The sequence below is a fragment of the Felis catus genome, chromosome D1 (assembly GCF_018350175.1).
Source record: "Felis catus isolate Fca126 chromosome D1, F.catus_Fca126_mat1.0, whole genome shotgun sequence".
In the NCBI taxonomy this organism is placed as follows: Eukaryota; Metazoa; Chordata; class Mammalia; order Carnivora; family Felidae; genus Felis; species Felis catus.
Window position 1 is genome coordinate 101140265 of NC_058377.1, and position 20692 is coordinate 101160956.

The window sequence follows — 20692 nt, forward strand, 5'->3', positions numbered from 1 at the left end:
CTTCAATCCCTCCAATAAATCTATGGAAATGTTTTCTGCTGATATTGACAATTTCTAGGCAATCTTGATTTTGTTTTTTCAGAAAGTTTTTGGGATGTACCTCCTTCTGCTTCCAACATTATTTCTAATCCAAACAGCTCTTTCTCTTACTGATGGGATCCATGTTAATGTATTGAAACAAGGGCTTGACTTGTTCCAATACATTAACATTATGAATTTACGTAGAGCACACATTTTTATTAGCAGCAGATAATGTGCTCTGAAGACTGACTTCAATTTCATATGAGTGGGTATTAAAAAACAAGAAAGAAAGAAAGGCAATGGAAGGAAGGGAGGAAAGAAGGAAGGAAGGAAGAAAACAAAGAAAAAAAAAGAACTAAAAAATTACTTCAGTAAAACTTGTCTTCAAACTTGTGCTATATAATTGGCTAATAATTGAAACTCTGGATTCAGGTACGGGTTTGACTCCCAATTTTGTAACACTTGATCCACCGTCTTATCATTGTCTTCTGATCTGCAGCTGAGAACATTTACAGGGCCAAAACATAAATATGAGGGTATGCCTCATGTGCCTTTGAGTTAAAATAGTGAGTCACAATAATATGTGTTCTTTTTCTAGTGAATAAATTATTATTTTATGGATATCTTCAAGTTTGTTCCATGAAGTATCGACATGAAGAATGTCACTGAAGTCACCACATTTGTACTGAAGGGCTTCACAAACAACCTTGAACTACAGATCATCTTATTCTTCCTGTTTCTAACAATCTACCTCTTTACTCTGATGGGCAACTTAGGACTGGTTGTATTGGTCTTTGGGGATTCCCGGCTCCACAACCCCATGTACTATTTTCTAAGTGTGTTATCATCTGTGGATGCCTGCTATTCCTCAGTAATTACCCCAAATATGTTAGTAGATTTCATGTCAAAGAATAAAGTCATTTCATTCCTTGGATGTGCAACACAGATGTTTCTGGCTGTTACCTTTGGGACCACAGAATGCTTTCTCTTGGCTGCAATGGCATATGACCGCTATGTCGCCATCTACAACCCCCTCCTGTACTCAGTGAGCATGTCACCCAGAGTCTATGTACCACTCATCGCTGCTTCCTTTGTTGGTGGCATTTTGCATGCTTGTGTACACACCATGGCCACATTCAGCCTGTCCTTCTGCGCATCCAACGAAATTAGACATGTCTTTTGTGACATCCCTCCTCTCCTCGCCATTTCTTGTTCTGACACTCACACAAACCAGCTTCTACTCTTCTACTTTGCAGGGTCTATTGAGATATTTACTCTATTGATAGTCCTGACCTCCTATGGTTTTATTATGTTCATAATTCTAAGGATGCATTCTGCTGAAGGAAGACGAAAAATCTTTTCTACATGTGGTTCTCACCTAACTGGAGTGTCAGTTTTTCACGGTACAGTTCTCTTCATGTACGTGAAACCTAATTCCAGCTATGATTTGGATCATGACATGATAGTGTCAGTATTTTACAGCATTGTGATTCCCATGGTGAATCCCATGATCTATAGCTGGAGGAACAAAGATGTAAAAGACGCAATGCAGAAAGTGTTTAAGAAAAATTGATTTATCAGTGATGTATATTAATTTATATTTTTACAGTAAAATTAAATTAAAAGTGAGAGTGATGTTCTGCATTTAAATATGGAGGAGATATGATGAAAATGTTTTCAGTTTATTAATGTGTTTTGTTTCTCTGGATATTTTCAAATAAAGATCATAGTAAAAACTACTCACACTGTTTTCATATGGAGAATATATGTGTCAGCCATTTCCTTTAAAAAATTTTTTTAATGTTTATTTAGTTATGAGACAGAAAGAGACAAAGGGAGAGACAGAGCATGAGCGAGGGGAGGGCAGAGAGAGAGGGAGACACAGAATCTGAAGCAGGTTCCAGGCTCTGAGCTGTCAGCACAGGGCCCGACACGGGGCTCGAACTCACGAACTGTGACCTCATGACCTGAGCCGAAGTAGGCCGCTCAACCACCCAGGCGCCCCCCAAACTGAGCCACCCAGGTGCCCCTATTTGCTTTTCAATATGTTCCTGCTCTTATATGTATGCACACACACATATATACCCACACATATTTATATGTAGAAGCTATACTGACAGATACAACACTAATGCACACATAGGCATATATGTATGTAACCTTTACCTTAGAATGCGGTATATTGTTTTCTTTCATCTCCATATTACTTGAATGTATAGACTACAATTTTTGCAATTATAAATAACATCACAATCGTATCTGACTAGCTTGGTCAGCTTCCACCTAATTGGTAGCAAACCACATCTCACATAATCCTAATCGACTTTCCACAGACTCATTGGTTCAGACTCTAGTTCAAAGCACTCTGCTCCGTTCTTACATTTATGCATTGACAGCAATCTAATCCCAGTTTATGGATCAGGGAACACAGATAATATGTTCAACTCCCTGGAGTTGCTAACACTCTGTTTGTGAGGATGCATTTCTCCCCTTCTTGTTACTTTGTCCAGAGCATGGGTATTCAACCAGCTTTAATTTCTCATAGAAAACAAGGTCTAGGCATTAGCATTTGTCAAGATCATACTTATATTCAAGAGTGACAAAAAAGGGTTCGTGGGTATGAGAGTTGACTAAATGTCCAACTCTTGATTTCAGCTCAGGTCATGATCTCATGGTCCTGAGATTGAGCCCTGTGTTGGGCTTTGCTTGGGCATGGAAACTACTTGGGATTCTCTCTCCCCCTCTCTCTCTGTTCCTCCCCAGCTTGTGCTCTCTCTCTGTCTGTCTCAAAATAAGTAAATAAACTATATCTATCTATCTATCTATCTATCTATCATCTAATTTCCTCTTATGGTCCACAATTTATTTAAATAATTGTAGAGTCTAGAATGTGCCACCCCTTTGTTAGATGTTAGGAGCACCAAGATGAAGAAGAAACAGTGTGTCCTACCCTAACGTAGTGAATATTCTAGAGAATGCGATGCCCGTTGTCACCGTTTCTTTATCAAAGTCAAATCACATTAAAGACACTTGACAGAGCTAAAAGCAAACCCTTATATTTGGTTTCAGAATTCTAAGATGAATATTATATTCACTCATGTACTGAATCTTCACTCATTCCATCAGTCAGTAAATCAGTGAATAACTTTTCAACACCTACTCTTTCCTGGGTGTGATTTTAGAAGCAATTAATACAAAGGCAAACTATTTAGACAGACCCTTTTCACTTATAAAGCTTACAGACTAGAAAATCCCACACACAGTAAAATAAAATGTCATCGCTATTTAATTACAATATTTATACATGTGTAAGGAAAGATTGCAAGATTATAAGAAAAATGCAATTTTCATCATATAATTTTAATTAAAAACCAACAATAGGACCAGGCATATTATGGGTGCGTTATAAATTTCAATAAAACAATTGATAATTAGTCTTCTTAGGATGATGCACATTTTGAATGCATGATGTATTACATCTGATTTTCACGGCAAATACATCAAGGCTTGTTCCCAACACCAGAATGGAGGCTTTGCAGTCAGTTCTTTTCCCAATATGCACAGTAAAATGGAACATTGGGCCAGAATCCTGTGCTTTCTAACTGTTGGATTTACTCCACCCCAGGACCAGCAGCCACACTGCCCAACCAATACAGGGGAAGAGTCAAAACAAACACACACACAAAGGGTGGAATCATTGCACGTGATGGTTACTCAGTATGATCACCTACCTGTGTCCCTAGGCTAACCCCACATCTTCACTCTGGGTGCAACTGTTGTGTGGAAATGAGTGTTTGGTCTTTCTTTCCCTGGGGAATCAGAACTTTCCCTGGGAATTCCTGGGTGCATGTGTGGGGACTGGAGCCATAAACCAGCTTAGTTCAGTGTGCGGCTCTACAAGGACTTCAGACACTTGTAACACTCTTCAAAAGACCTCCTGCGGAACCTTAGAAGTGGGTCTCAGCAGACCTCTGTGCACAGGTAGGTCCAACCCAACGATTTACGAAGCGCTCATTCTGGGTGTGACGACCGAAGTACTCGGGGAGGTTTGCCAATTCAAATCAGACTCAGGACTGAAATATCTGCTCTATTCTCTTCTCCTGAGGACTCAAATCTCTGCCCCCGGATGGCCAGGTGGAAGGGACAGGGAAACGACTCAAACAATGGTCTCCAGAATCTCTATTGATAAATTGGACCGTGTGAGCATTTCTACAGAATAACCAATAGTCATTACGAGGAGTCTTTCACCTTAGGGTAAAGAGTAATGCTTTCTGCCTTAGAGCTGGCAGAATCGAAGGCACTCCACACCACACAGGCAGCATGTGAAGTGTCTTTGAAAGGTAAGATTTCTTCCCTAGGAAATACCTACTAACTTGTTTAACATCAACAAAAATAAGTTACTCTCCTTTCTGATTTTCATTTTGCCCAGGGTGACAAACCATTTGTTGGAAAGATTCCCTGATGTCAACAGGCAGGTTTATGTTGCTGGTGGGCCCTGATAGCTCATATCGCGATGCAGTTTGTTCCCAACACAACTCAAGTTTAAATAAGTTTAAGACAAATTGTATAGCTAGAGACCAATACTGAAATCATTTCAGAAGCAGTTAAACAACTGTCGCAGTATTATTTCTTGGCCAAACTGTAATATAAATGACTAGTATTAGGTACATATTTAAAGTTCCTTCACTGACGTGTTATTATTTGTTAGGCCTATAAAATACAGTAAAACCTTTGATGGTGCGTAGCTTGTCCTGCGAGTGTTCTGCAAGTCAAACAAACATTTCTAATAAATTTACCTTGATAAACAATCAATGTCTTGCAATATGAGTAGTATGTAATGCCAAACATCACATGATCACAACTGAGCCAAGGGTTCTTCTCTCTTCTCCCTCTCTCTCTCTTTCTCTGTCTCTCTCTCTCTTGCTGCGGGATTGTGGGTGATCATCTCTCAAGCTCGGAAGCTTGGTCTCAGGCCACAGTGTTTGGCAGAAATCAAGGAATTTTCAGAATGTTGGAAGGTGCCTACAACTGGCACTGGTGCATTTTTTTGTCACTTTAACGTATCTATGGAAAGTCTTATGCTTTTCCATTCAAGAGTAAGCTTAGGAATCCTTTGCTTCATTCTAGGCCATTGGATAAGTTCTTTGTTGAAACTGCATGAAAAGAAAAAGATTCCATTGAGTTAAGAGATAGAAGTGATTCCATTAGTGATAGTGAAAGTGGTTCTACACAACAACCCTCCTCTCTCTTGTCTCCCTCACACCAACCACGAAGGTTTACAAAGGTAAGTGCAGGTGAATTTGTTTATTTGTCTTTATAATTTGTCTTTTATTTATTTTTTTGTATTATATTACAGTATTGTGATCATTTTCATATGAATGTTTTTGGGTTGTGGAACAAACCACCTGAGTTTCCATTACTTCTTATGGAGAAATTCGCTTTGATATACAAGTGCTTTGGATTACAAGCATGTTTTCAGAACGAATTATGCTCTCAAACCAAGGTTTTACTGTATTTCTTTTCAAAAACAAATTTGAAAAAATATGTGTAAAAAACTAATGTAACTAATCAGAAACAATTTTGTCAGAAGGCTTCTGAAGAAACAGGAGAAAGATACTTTATTTCAGTGACTTATATCTCTAGAAACAAACAAACAAACAAACAAACAAAAACCTAGCTTTGCCATTAGTAATATTTCACTAGAAAAGGAAAATAATAGTTAGTGATACATGCAAATATATATATTTTAAAAGTTAATTGCATGACTTCATAGTAGACAATGTATAATTACTGTTGTTAGTGCTTTTTCTTTTGCCTTTGTGAAATTAAGTATACGTTTTTTAATATATTATTTCTCAAAGTGAAACATGCACTGAGCTGCAAACAAATAAGAAATGTTTTGTATAAAGTGAATGTCACCACTCGGCTTTCAACCGTAAACTTGCCTGTGCATTTGTTTTCGTATGCAATGGTAGGGGAAAAATGATATGGGGTATCTAGTGCAACCCAATTGTTCCTATATGCTCATCAGACATATATTTGATTTATGGAATACAATACATTTTTTTAATTTTATTTTTTTTAATTCTTTTGTTTAGTTAGAGAGAGAGTGTGTGTGAGTGGGGGAGAGGGTCATAACGAAAGAGAGAGAGAGAGAGAGGGACAGAGGGAGAGAGAGAAATCTTAAGCAGACTCCATACCAGGACTCTGGGATCATGACCTTAGCAGAAATCAAGAGTCAGATGCTTAAATGACTGAGACAGTCAGGTGCACCTGGAATACAGTAACTTTCATTAGACAAACGAACATCACAGATTTAAGAAAGAATAAGGTTGTGGGAGAACACATACTGATTTGTTTGTTAAATAGATAGCTAGAAATCACATGTCCCAGTTGCTTGGATATGCACCATAACAATTCACTTCCTATTCCTATTTCAACTATGAATTCCTCAGTCGGGTAGAATGGGTTACTAGGACACAAACGGGAAACCACAATAGAAAATTGTTCAAAACACGCTAATAACAATAATTGCTGGCACCAATTATTTTGCATTTATTATTATCAGTCTCTGTACTAACCTGTGTTTGTGTATTATCTCATTACATTTACACAATGAAAGCATATAAATACTTGATAAAAATCACAAACTAGTAATTGGTGGACTAACATCCAACCAACCAAATAACCAACAAACAAGCAAACAAAACACATAAAGCAAAACCGTAAAGCTATACAATTTGCCAATATCCTATATCGACTCCTTGAGTCTTAATTTCATTGAGCTTCAACTGTCTCTTCAGACAAAGAAATAATTACATCCATCTTCTAGGACACTCTTGAAAATAATGAGAGCATTATTTTGAAATGGCTAGCATAGTTCTGGGTCCAGAGCACACACACTACGTACTGAATAATGTTAGCAATCTTCTCCATATATTTCTCTGTACAAGTAACACAAAATGATCTAATTTGAGCAAAACAAAAGTAATATTTTTTAAAACATCAAAACAGGTCTTAAATCATTGATTTGACTTAAATTTTATTTATTTTGAGAAATAAGAGCATGAACAGAGGAAGGACAGAGAGAGAGGGAGACTGAGAACTCCAAGCAGGTTCCACGTTGTCAGTGCAGAGCCTGATGAGGGGCTCGAATTCACAAACCATAAGATCCTGACTTGAGCCGAAACCGAGAGCTGGATGCTTTACCAACTGAGCCACCCTGGCACCCCAAGGCCTTTAACAATTTAAAGGATAGAGGTGTAAGCTGGGAAAAGAAAGTGCTGCCAGAGCACAATGATAGAGAACCATCAGAGCAGGTACGTCAGAATGAGAGAAAGGACTAGTTTATTTGGCCAAAGAAATGTGATTTTTTTTTTAAATTAAGTTTCAGAATGGCACTAAGAACGAAGACTACTGAGAGGTAGTCTGTCGGTGGACAGATGAAGCAGTGAGGTGTGGTAGAAACTGATAAGAGAAAAAACAGCATAGGCAAAATATTTCCTATGGAAATATTGAAATTCCCAAGGGTGATGACACGGAATGAGCTAAAGAGAAAAACCAGTGGCAGCTAATGAAAAGCTAACTGAATGCTAGTGAAAGTCACTCTGGCTCATCAGCTTCTTATAGGTACCTATCTTTTATCATAGGAAATATACACAGAGCCTGTGTGTATATGGAAATATATACAGGCATGAATATATATATATATATATATATATATATATATATATATATATAAACACACACACACAACACACACACACACACATATATTCTTCTAATATTATAATCAATATATTTAATACAGTCATAAAACATTAATACATGTAATAATATAATTACATATATTCATCCAATAAGCTATATCTAACACTGAATAAAAAAAATGAAAGCTTGGTAAAACAGTGTTAAGAAACTGAAATTGGTTTTCAGAGTGTTCATATTTTTCAATTTTGTGAAAGAATTGGAACAAAAAAATTAAGATCTGACACTTTTAAGTGTTTGTGAACAAAAGAATCCGATTTAAATAAAACATCTTACTTTCTAGCATCTACCAGAAAAATCTATCTCATCATCTTTTTAAAATTTTTTTTCAACGTTTATTTATTTTTGGGACAGAGAGAGACAGAGCATGAACGGGGGAGGAGCAGAGAGAGAGGGAGACACAGAATCGGAAACAGGCTCCAGGCTCCGAGCCATCAGCCCATAGCCTGAAGCGGGGCTCGAACTCACGGACCGCGAGATCGTGACCTGGCTGAAGTCGGACGCTTAACCGACTGCGCCACCCAGGCACCCCTATCTCATCATCTTTTAATCTCCTTCCATTTTCTCCTTTAGAAGATGAAAACCACCAAATAAATGGCCCAAGGGAATCTCACCCCAGTGACTGAGTTCATTCTCACAGGAGTCTCAGACCTCCCAGAGCTCCAGATTCCACTCTTCTTTGTTTTCCTGGTGATCTATGGGTTCACTGTGGCAGGGAACCTGGGCATCATCACCCTCACCAGTGTTGACTCTCAACTTCAAACCCCCATGTACTTCTTCCTCAGGCACTTGGCTATCATCAATCTTGGTGATTCTACTGTCATTGCCCCAAAAATGCTGGTTAACTTCTTGGCTTCAAAAAAGACCATATCCTACTATGGATGTGCAGCCCAACTGGGTGGGTTCTTAGTCTTTATTGTGGCTGAGATTTTCATGCTAGCTGTAATGGCCTACGACCGCTACGTGGCTATTTGCAACCCCCTGCTCTACGGGGTGGTGGTATCTCCACAGATCTGTCTGCTGCTGGTATCCCTCACATACCTCTACAGTCTGACCACAGCACTGACCGTCACCTCCTGTGTGTTCTCTGTATCATACTGCTCTTCCAATGTAATCAATCATTTTTACTGTGATAATGTCCCTTTGTTGGCATTGTCCTGTTCTGATACTTACATTCCAGAAACAGCAGTGTTTACCTTTTCAGGGACCAATTTGCTTTTCTCTATGATTATTGTTCTAATTTCCTATTTCAACATCGTCCTTGCCATTTTGAGGATACGTTCCTCAGAGGGTCGACAAAAAGCCTTTTCCACCTGTGCCTCCCACATGATGGCTGTCACTGTGTTCTACGGGACCCTTCTCTTCATGTATTTGCAACCAAGGAGCAACCACTCATTGGATACTGATAAAATGGCCTCTGTCTTCTACACCCTGGTGATACCCATGCTGAATCCCCTCATTTACAGCCTAAGGAACAAGGATGTGAAGGATGCATTGAAGAGTTTCCTAAATAAGGCGTGTCAGTCTTTCAAATTCATGTAAATTTAAAATTACAGGTGTCTTCTTTTAAGGGTTTCTATTTGCTCCTGAAAAGCTAATCTCTGCTAAGTGCAGAGACAATAAATAGTTAAAAATTCTATCAATTTCAATGGTAAAATCTTAACCCTTTCGATTCCAACCTCAAATACGCAACTCTCCCTAATACAAAATGTATTAGCTGACCAAAGAAAGCACATTTATTTAAATAGTAAACAATAATTTCAAAATAAGCATATTTTAGAGCTCAACACAACCTGTTACTGGGGTTTTAGAATTTCTAATCAAGGAAGGGAAAGTCTGAGAGCTTGGAAGTTGGTTAAGAGTCACGTTATCTTCTTCGCCTAATATATGTTTTCTTCAGCTGTTAAAAGTTTTATTTTTACTTGTTGCAGTATTTTATTGTTCAATTTCTTAACCTTTTAGAATCCATTTTTATCTTGCACTTAGCATAAATTTAAATCACCTTTCAGGGAAAATAAAAACCAAACAAGAATGCTTAGATAAACATGGAAATAGGACACGTGGGAAAACAGAAAAAGAAAACACAAAAGAGGATTCCACTTTTTCATTCTTCTCACGTGGTGCATGTACACAAAGGAAAATGTTGACATTCATACCAGTGTGACATAAAATCAATATTTCCATGTCATAATCTCATAACAAACACTCATGTAGAGTTCATTGTCTGTATTATTGAACCATAACAACAAACACCACATCTTTTAGCATGTTTATTTAGTGTGCTTTGAAGTAAAGTGTTATTAGAACAAAAATAAAGCCAGTGTTCTCAAAGAAGTTCTCAAGGGCACCAGTTCTCAAGGGCACCATGACCACACACACGTGTACACACACACACACACACACACACACAGTTAACAGTCATGATGTGTCATATCTCTGTACATTTAAAATGCTGCTAACTTACAATGGACTAAGGGAGACTGGTCAGGGCACGCAAGGGAATGCAAGGTCAGGCAATGTCTATGATTAAAGTAAATTCAGGAAATATTCAGGGAAGTCAGAAACAAGCCAAATACAGGAACCATGACACTCAGGTCCATGAGCTAATTTCTAACTTTAGTCATGAATAAAGAGCAAAGCTGAAAACATAAAGTCACCCTGTATGATGGATACTTCTGGTCTCATTTACATAGCAGGGAACATCTTCACACTTCTGGGGGTTGCACATGGGCATTTTTGGTGGGTAGGTGGGAGCATATTCTAAAACATTATGTCTGTCTCATTCACTATTACTCACAAAAGCTTACATACTATGTACCCTTTCTGCATGCATTACCTACAAAATGTGTCCTAAACAAACTACACACAAAGCCTTCTTTGAAATAAGGAAACGACAAAGCATTTGGCTCAAAGGTTCCAAAGTGTATGCGCACATACACATGCACTCACATATCTCTTGTACACATTTATCAGAAATGATGAATCAACATAATCAACCAACCAGGCAGGCACATCAGCCCAGCACCAAGCGTCCATGGAATAAGATAGGGAAAATAATTTATATGTCAGCTTTGATCTCCAATTGATCAAACCTCATCCTGTGAGATGTTAAGTCACCTGTGCTTCCAGCTTCTCCCTACCTAACTGCTCTGCAGTTTCCATGGCATGGGTGTTCAGAGACAATAAGATCCCCCTAGTGGTGAGGGGGGAAAGAAGATGCAAGACAGTCATAAGACAAAGTCTGACCACCTATAAAGCTAGGACAAACTTCAAATGACACCACAAGGCCCCTCATTCTGCAGCTGCCACAGAGGCAGTAGACTGACCTGACTCCGTAGGTAGGGATGCTCAGGGCAGAGAGCATCTCAAGTGCATAAATCTTGGGTGGCCCACCCTGAATCTTCTCAAGACCATGAAAATAAGAAAAACCATCAAACTTTCCCAAATTCTGCAGAGCAAATGCCATTTCATAAATTCAAACCCAAAAACTTACTGAAGGACTATTGTCACAGCAGCTCATTATGCTTTGAATCACCATGGTCATACACCTTAATATTTTACTTATGTCCCAAGACATATATCTAGTATTAAATATTGCCAACTATATCAATAATCTAATACATAACAGAGATTGGTATGATTCTGAATTTTTTTTCAATGCAAAAATTATATTGAGGAATTGTAAGTCTTCCAATGGAGATTTTTTTTAATCGCTTATGGTTTATATAAGTTTGGTTTGATCTATTAATGTCATCTGCCTGGAAGTCCAGAAGCATTCACCAGATGTAAACATGACATAGGTCACATCTATCAACTCTCCTTTTCAGATGGCTATTTCCACAAGCCACCTCCATGGCAATGAAAAAATATTGTCAAGGAAATCATTCAAAAAAGAAGTGACTTCACTGTAAATATGGATGGAGGGAGGCAAAATAGAGATTTCTATGATAGCATCAGGTTTCTTTTGCTTAGAGAAACTTAGCTAAAGCCCAAACAAAATAATTCTCCACTGCTTTTCTTATATCATCAGACTTAAACCTTATACTAGTTCCTTGTCTTACTCCCTCTTTGTTCCGCCTTTTTTTTCTCTCTGTGTCTCAATAAAAGCTACAGATATTTTTTTTTCTTCTTTCCTTCTGTGCAAGGCAGAAGTACTACTTATGAAGCTTGATATTCTTCCACAAATTATGCCCTGTGGCACTGTCTAAGCTTCTGTCCAGGATTGGTTTTGACTCTTTCAATAGGTAAACAGCCATTTTTACGAACAATCATTATTTGGGTTGGAGAAATTTTATTGACAGAATAGCTTTGGTAAACTTTTACCTCAGTACACAAAATACAAGACTTTGAGTTACCTAAAGTGTAAATATGAGTATATCTAGTTCTTAAAAAGCAAATGCAATGGAATATTACTCGGCCATAAAAACGGATGAGATTGTTCAATTTGTGCCAACATAGACAGACCTATGTAATAGATAGTAATAGGTAAATAGTGTAATAAGTTTGACAGAGAAAGGCAAATTCTATATGATTTCACTTACTTGTGGACTATCCAAACAAAACAAACAGACCAACAGTTTCTTAAGTACAGAGAACAAATTGGTGGTTGACAGAAAGAAGGTATGTGAGGACATGAACAAAATACAGAGAGAGGATTAAGAGATACAAACTTCCTGTTATAAAATAAGTCACAGATATGGAAGGTACTATATAGAGAATATATTCAATAATTTTGTAATAGTAATCAATGGTGATAATGGTGACTATACTTATCATGGTGAGCACTGTGTAATGTATAGAATTATAGAATCAATATGTTAGACACCTGAAACTGATATAAAATTGCACACTAATTCTATTTCAATTTAAGAAGCATCTGACTACAAAAGCAATTTTAGCTATAATTGTCAGAAGAGGTTACTAATGATTTTTTAAATATAAAGTGCCAAAAAAGTAATTTAAAATGGCTATTTCAAAGATCTAATAGTTTTTGTGAATGATAAAGGTTATGAATGTTTGCACAATCACAAAAAGTGATCAAGACATGAACTCATGAGATTATATTACATTAATTTAAAACCTTTATGAAATAGGTGGGTAAGATATTTTCATGTTAAGATATGGATGCCTAAAACATTGCATATTGATCACAGAATATATGACATTGGGGGAAAACTAATAGTTTCTTGATCTCTTTTGTAATAAATTTTCTCTCTGTTGGCTTCCTCTCTCATGATTTTTCGGCATTTTATCAGCATTGCATGGTCCACTAGAGGGAACTACAATCTCTGAAACAGAAAGGCACTGTAGGAAGCATTCAGGGCAAGTGCACAGTGCTGGAGAGATTGGCTGCAGATGGGGAGGTGCTCTGTTACCACAGGTGAGTCAGGCTACAACTCGGCCACTTCTCCACTCTTAACTGCCAGGAGGCTGAGATCCCGCCAGCTGGGTGCCCAGGAGGAAAAGCAAGATTTGGAGGTCATCCCCCAACCTCTGCCTCAAGATATGTGTCAGGGTTTTGTCACCTCGATAACTATTTTATCGGCATTATCACTGTTGTAGACATTCAAGTAGTAAGATTAATATTAAATTAAATTAAAATTTAATTTAATAAATTAAAATTAACATGTATCTGTCTTTGTTATAATTTCTGAACTTCTTTGTTGGCATGGATTATACTTAGTGCATGTTTCTATTTCAAATCTAGACCAATATTTGGATTCCTTAAGGAAAATAATGTGTTGGGGCGCCTGGGTGGCTCAGTTGGTTGAGCGGCTGACTTCAGCTCAGGTCATGATCTCTTGGTTCGTGAGTTTGAGCCCTGCATCAGGCTCTGTGCTGACAGCTTGGAGCCTGAAGCCTGCTTCAGATTCTGTGTTTCCCTCTCTCTCTCTCTGCCCCTCCCCCACTTACACTCTGTCTCTCAAAACTGAATAAATATTGAAAAATAATAATAAAAATAATGTATTACACCAAGAAAAACAATTTTATCTCTAAAAAGTTACATCTGATTTTAGTTATTTGTTGCAACTTTTACCATTTGTACAAGTCCTACATATTCATAAATTAGATGTCCAGACTATGATGTGCTTGGATACTGATAGTGGAATATATATTAATGAAAGAAACCTTTAAGTAGAACCATCTTTATTTAAATAAATTAAATGTACCTATTTTTCCCAAGTCAGAGACACAGAAGATATATCACAGATATGTTCATTCATAGGTCAGTGGGGACCACACACACAAAATTTTTAATTGTGGTGAGACATGTAAACATCAAAAGTTGGTAACTAACTATATGCCTATTACTATGGGAGCAAACCTACTGTAAATGAGGACAGAATCAGGTTATAGCAATTTTATTTAAATAGAAATCAACAAAATATTGGAATTCAGGTATTAAATGAATATAATTCAAAAACATATAATTGAGTGAGAACCTTAGATATCAATGACCTATGTAATATGTTGTTCAATTTAAAGCATATGTCATATTTATTTTATAAAACTATATTCCATTGTAAAGACATTTATTAGTTTTTGTAAAGGAGGTACCTATGTGGAGAAGAGAAATACAAGTGGAAAGGGAAAATTAGTACTCAAGATATACATGGATGTAGAATTAGGGTGTCATGAACTCAATTTACTCCTTGAGGTTAGAAAAAGAAATAAATATAGGAGTTACACACATATTCATAACTTTTATTCCTTCTGAATCTTTTAAAACGCTATAGGCCATATTTAGATAATTTTGTCTTTATCCTCAGATATAAAATATGGAAGAAGTCTTTGCAGGAAATGCCGAAAATATGTACTTTGTAGGTGATTAAGACATATAAGAAATAATCTATTAAATCCAGATACCTGAATAAATGCAATAAAAATAACAACTAATAAAAGCAGGTGAATTGTAGATGTAAACACACACACACACACACACACACACACACACACACACAAAACAAACAAACAAAAAACATTTCCTCAATAGAGAAATCCAAGTTACTCTGGATAATTAGCAAACACCAGTGGCATCATTTCCTGTTCTCGGAGGCTTTGGGAATAACCAAGAAGTGCATTCAAGCTCCCAGGGGAATGTCGTGAAGGGAGGGGACACTCATAAATTCTTCTCACAACAGTCAGGCTCATAATCGCATGGGGGAACCAGAAGCCAGTCCTCGCTTAGGGTAAGTAGATGTCACTGATTATAATGATTGCTAGATTAGCTGCAGCAATGATTTTTGATGGCTGTCTCCAATTTAAATGAAAGATATGAATATAGTCACCAATTCCAGACTCAGTAGATTCTATCAGGTATATTAATAACGTCTGTTCATAACCAGGTTTCTTTGGAGTAATGGTATATGTTTACCACTATTATTGTGTTCATTGAAGGTGATAAGGAACATCATTTTTATTTGTCATTATTCCTACATTTATGTTGAGATTCTAGACAATAAACATCCTGAAGGGGGAGTCAGCATTTTTTGCAAGCTCAGCTTAAAGTCACCCTATCTCCTTCCCTCCCTCTCTCTTTCCCTCCCTCCTCTGAGTGGGAGAGCAATGTTCTCCATTTAACCAACCCATTTATTTCATTTGAGGCTATTGGCAAAAGGTTACAGAATATCGACTTGAGATTGGGTGCTTACATTTGCATAAGAGAACATCCTGGGACTCATGTCCATCCTCCTGGTCCTGGTACAGCTCTCGAGTTTCTGCTTTCATCTAATAAGAGTCAGGTGTGATGCTCAATTTCCTTGTTTCTTTTCAGGCAGTGCTTGGTTAGGGCTGGTAGGAGGAGGGCCACTTAATACTTACTCCATTGAATTTCAGAAGAACTCCAGGGTTTGTAAAATCACAATAAAATGGATGTTGGGATGAAGAGGTTTGGCCAACTGTACGAACTACTGTGGATTAGTCCTTTCTTTGGGTATAATTTTTGTAGCTTCAGGCATTAGACTTTGTCATTTGTTTGGTTGTCACTAGTGAATGTTTGTTATTGCTTTGCTGTCGATATTTGTTAATTTGAATAGATTTTTGGGTAGAGAAAATTTTGTGAAGTAGTTTTATCTCCCAAATTAAACTTGAATTTTTTATTTGTGGGCAACCAGAGGTTCTAGTTTTTAAGGTTATAAAAGGTTAACATTTTAAGGTTATAAAAGTTTAACATTTTCTTATAATGTTAAGTCCTTGACCTTGTAAGGATGAGCAAATATCCGATTTCTTCATCCTATATAGGGATAAACATTTTCCCTAGCTCCACTGAATAGTTCGATTTTGCATGCTTGTCCTAACATGCTACTTCAGTCATAAACTATAGTTCTATACATTCATGGATCTTTTCCTGAAGTCCTTATTCTGTTCCACTGATGTATGCCATATTGTTTCAATAATTCCAGCTTTATAATTTTACCATTTGGTCTTTTCAAAATGTCTTGCTTATTCCATATAATTTGTATTTTCTCAATGCCTTTGAAATCATTTTCAAATTCTACAAATATCCTTAGATTTCAATTGCAAGGGCATCGATAAAATAGACTAATTTCAGCAGAACTGACATTTTGTCACTGCATTGTGCAATCTAGGAACATAGTATTTGTACTAATTTATTTAAGGCTTCTATAATGTTTCCATAAAACAGTTTAATTTTTCTCCTTTTAAGACTAGGTTCTACCTAGTTTTTATAAGATATCCTACAATTATGGAATTTTCTTTTTATTCTTAAGTTTTATAGCTTTTATCTATCCTAAATATTATTAATTCCTCCTCTACTCATATGGTCATTTTGTTTTCTAATTCATTCTGATAATGTGGTGAATTCTAATTATAGATTTTCCAAAATTAAACCTTCCAGCCAAATATGGAATCAACACAGCTTCAACAAGTGTTTTATAATTCTTATACGTTTTTAAAAGTGATACCAATAATATATTAGTATTGTTTAGGGTTTTATATCTATATAAGTGAAATTATAGGCCTGAATATATTGTGGTTTTTTAAATTATATTTTTATTTTTTAAATCAGGATTTTGTGCCTCCTAGAATGAGTCACACTGTAGTCCTCATTTCTTATATATTGGAGAGTTTGAAATGATTTTTCCCCACAAAACTTTGGAAGCACCTACCTTTAAAAACAATCTGAAGGAGAAAAGAGTTGGAAAAGTAGAGGTAGATAAAGTTCAATCCTTAAATTCAATGTGTTAGAACCAACCATTTTATGTATTTTTATGGAAGATGAAATAAAGGGGTAAGAATTGTGTTCAAATTACAATATAGTAAATATATTCCATTTCTGTCCATGCCAGGTCCTTTGGCTTTATCTGGATCAAATAATCATTTGTGCTGGTCCATGTACATTTAAACAGGTAAAATTTATGTACATGGAATAAATCATGCCACATCTCTTTCTCCTTGTTCCCTATCATCTTTGTCTTTCACTCATGTCCTTCATGAAATATTATTTTCCAGTCTCTAAGGCACTTGAAATAGCACTGCCTACTTTGGAGTGACATTTCTCTTTGTTGAATCACTATTTTATAGCAGTTTTCTGGATAATTTTAGGGGGTACATTAGCAAATACGTTTTAATAATTTTTATTTGCTTTAATATGTGCTAGAAAACTGTGAATACAACATTAAGCCAACATCAGAGATATTAGTTCTTAGGTCAAAGAAAATGTGAGAATGACACTTAGTGTTTTTCTCATATTGAGTAACTTCTAAATGCAGGTCTCACTTGGTATGCAACACAGCAAAAATCATAAACTGAAAAAAAAAACACATACATGTGCTGAAATTTCACATGCACTGTTCTAGAGAAAATAAAAGTTACTTATGTATGTTACAGTGCACATGTTGGGGACTTCTGCAAAATAGCTATCTTGTCTATCCTCAAAAAATCATCAACAATATTTAAAGCTCATAAAACCATAGTGAAATGATAATATGGTTTCAAAAATGAAATGAACGGTGGAATGGGAATGCCATTAGTATGCAGAATTATAGTGAGAAAGTAAATCAAAGTCTATTCAATTAGTTAATCACGTTTTTCTCTGGAGGTTGAGACTAAGGTTGCAAGGGCAAGAAGTAGAGGGTATTCCTTTTATTATAATTCCTTCCAGTTTTTAAGCAAAAAACATTTCTAAAAAGGATATCAGGATTTCCACTCAAGATCAAACGTTTCTAATGATGCACTGTTGACAGATTCATAAAGGGGTTGTATATATTTGATAATTGTAGCTAGCATTTGGCACAAAAAAAATGGCTACTATATATCTTAGGTTATAACACTTTCTAAATTTGGTTCCAGCTTCAATGTTGGTGGTGAGTCTTGTTTCAAGTCACCTCATCTAAATTTTTTTTTAGTGTTTAATTAAGAGACAGAGACAGAGCGTGAGTCGGGGAGGGGCAGACAGAGAGGGAGGCACAGAATCCAAAGCGGGCTCCGGGCTCTGAGCTGCCAGCACAGAGCCAGACATAGGGCTCAAACCCACGAACTGTGAGATCATGACCTAAGTCGAAGTCAGATGCTTACGTGACTAAGCCACTCAGGCGCCCCTTAAGCCACCTCATCTAAAAACTTGGATTTGTCTTACCCATAATGACTTTGGGTTCTAAAATGGGAACAGATGCTGTCTCCAGAATCTCAAGGACTCTTGTGATGTTTCTCCCACAGCATTCTTCCTTCATGGCCAGGATGAACCAACCAAATCAAACAGTGCTAACAGAATTCATCCTAATGGGAATCACAGACCGGCCAGGGCTGCAGGCTCCCTTCTTTGGACTCTTCCTCAGCATCTATGTGATCTCAGTGGTGGGCAACCTGAGCATGATCATCCTCACCAAGGTGGACTCCAGGCTACAAACACCCATGTACTTCTTCCTCAGACACCTGGCTCTCACTGATCTGGGTTATTCAACAACTATAGGACCAAAAATGTTAGTCAATTTCATAGCTAATCAAAACACAATCCCCTATAACTGGTGTGCCACACAGCTGGCTTTCTTCATCTTGTTCATCATCAGCGAGCTTTTCATTCTGTCAGCAATGGCCTATGACCGCTATGTGGCCATCTGTCATCCTCTGCTTTATATGGTTGTTATGTCACAAAAGGTGTGCTGGGTGCTGGTGGCCGTCCCCTATGTCTACAGTGCCTTTCTTTCTCTGATAATCACCATAAAGATTTTTATGTCATCCTTTTGTGACCATAATGTCATTAGACATTTTTATTGTGACAATCTTCCCTTATTAACTTTGTTATGCTCCAGCACACGTGACATTGAGTTGATAATACTGATCTTTTCAGCATTTAATTTGGTGTCTTCTCTTCTGATAGTGCTTGTCTCCTACATCTTAATCCTGATGGCCATCCTCAGCATGAACTCTGCACAGGGCAGGCACAAGGCTTTCTCCACCTGTGGATCCCATATGACAGTGGTCGTTGTATTATATGCAACTCTATTCTTCATGTACGTGCAACCCAAATCCAGTCATTCCTTTGATACTGATAAAATTGCCTCTGTATTTTATACTTTGATAATACCTATGCTGAATCCCATGATCTACAGTTTGAGGAACAAAGAGGTAAAAGGTGCCCTGCGTCGGATATGGAAAAATCTGCACAAACTGCCTATGTAGAGTTCACTGTGAACTACGTATATAATAAATTAGTTTATAGACTATTACTGATTATATGCCATAGGCCTTAGAAAGGACTAATGTATAAAAGTCACGGAAAACTAGAATTGTTTTTCCCATTTTCAATGTATAGATGTTTCAGTAATGATGATCCTTCTGATATCATTTTTGGTTTCAGTGGAGGTGACTGAAGTCCAGACTACTGTTCTCACATTCCTAAGTACTTATGTTACAATTGAAGACAACTTGTATTGTTTCTTGGGTTTGTTGTAATACATCTCCCCTTAGATATTATTATTTAAAAGGCTTTCTAATGTCTTTGCCTAAATGTTAAATAAATGCTAGTCCCCACCACAATGGCATATGGCATATAAAAGATGGCAACTATTGTTCCTGTTGGGGGAAATACACACAATAATGAATAATCAATTATATCTACCTTAATGACACTTGAACTCTATCCTCTTGTTGTGGGAAGCATCTCAGCTTTTATTAAGCGATATTTGTACCTGTATATGCTTGGGGAAAGCAGAAATAAAAGTGTATTTATTTTCAGGCGGCATAATTGTTTACATTAAAATTTCAAAACCTGTTCATGCTGAAACATTAGAAATAATAACTGAATTTTGCAAGGTTAGTGCACATTAAGTCAGCATTTTAAAGATCAGATTTGTTTTTTTTTTTTGCTTTACAATAGCAAAAAAAGGTAAAAGTAAAGTTTTAAACTATCAATTACACTAGAAATGAAAAGTCTATACTACTTAGGGAAAATTTAATGAGCAAGTTGCATCACATCTCTGCCACACACTATAAAAAACATTACTGAATTATTAAAGAAGTCATAAATGTAGCATATACCATACCATTGCTGAGAAGAAATAAATGTTGCATGGTGGTTAGTTCTCCCTAAATTATTCTATATATTTAATGTAGTAACGATCAAAACTGCAGCAGCATTTTTTAATAGTCAAGTAGATTTTAAAGATTACATGGAAATCCAAATATCTAGAATATTATAGAAGAAAGAATACAGAGGCATTCCAATAACAGATACCAGATTCTTTAATTAAGCAATATTATTTTAATGTGTAAACATTAATAAACTAGATAGTTTTAAATTATTATAGAAACTATTTTTTAATCTTCCTTTCTTCATACTTTCATTCTTTTTCCTTCTTTATTTTAGAATTATGGAAGCTGATTATAAACTTAATTAAGAGAGGCAAAATGCCAAAAATACAAAGATAGTTTGAAGAAAGATTAA

At 36.6% G+C, this 20692-nt stretch overlaps 3 protein-coding genes across 4 annotated transcripts; all 3 read left to right on the forward strand.

The window, feature by feature from the left end:
- The first annotated feature begins 673 nt into the window (after positions 1–673).
- On the forward strand, positions 674–1615 carry LOC101082261 (olfactory receptor 5T2-like). The gene is given in 1 exon segment (XM_006937307.2): positions 674–1615. A coding segment is annotated over 1 exon segment (942 nt).
- A 6767-nt stretch (positions 1616–8382) lies between these two features.
- Positions 8383–12502, forward strand: LOC101081925 (olfactory receptor 8J2). Of its 2 annotated transcripts, XM_003993339.2 has the most exons (2): positions 8383–9289; positions 12492–12502. In XM_003993339.2, the coding sequence occupies exons 1-2, from the start codon at positions 8383–8385 to the stop codon at positions 12500–12502; spliced, it is 918 nt and encodes a 305-aa protein (XP_003993388.2). The 2 variants fall into 2 exon arrangements, with proteins under 2 accessions (XP_003993388.2, XP_023094788.1); XM_023239020.1 differs by lacking the exon at positions 12492–12502 and having other exon boundaries at positions 8383–9330.
- Positions 12503–18486: 5984 nt separating this feature from the next.
- LOC101082183 (olfactory receptor 8K3-like) lies at positions 18487–19428 on the forward strand. Its single transcript, XM_003993340.1, has one exon. The coding sequence runs from the start codon at positions 18487–18489 to the stop codon at positions 19426–19428; it is 942 nt and encodes a 313-aa protein (XP_003993389.1).
- Positions 19429–20692: the final 1264 nt, after the last annotated feature.

What these genes read in the sequence shown, in the direction of transcription:
- LOC101081925 (XM_023239020.1), top strand. Translation starts at nt 8,383, where the DNA reads ATGGCCCAAGGGAATCTCACCCCAGTGACTGAGTTCATTCTCACAGGA.
- LOC101082183 (XM_003993340.1), top strand. Translation starts at nt 18,487, where the DNA reads ATGAACCAACCAAATCAAACAGTGCTAACAGAATTCATCCTAATGGGA.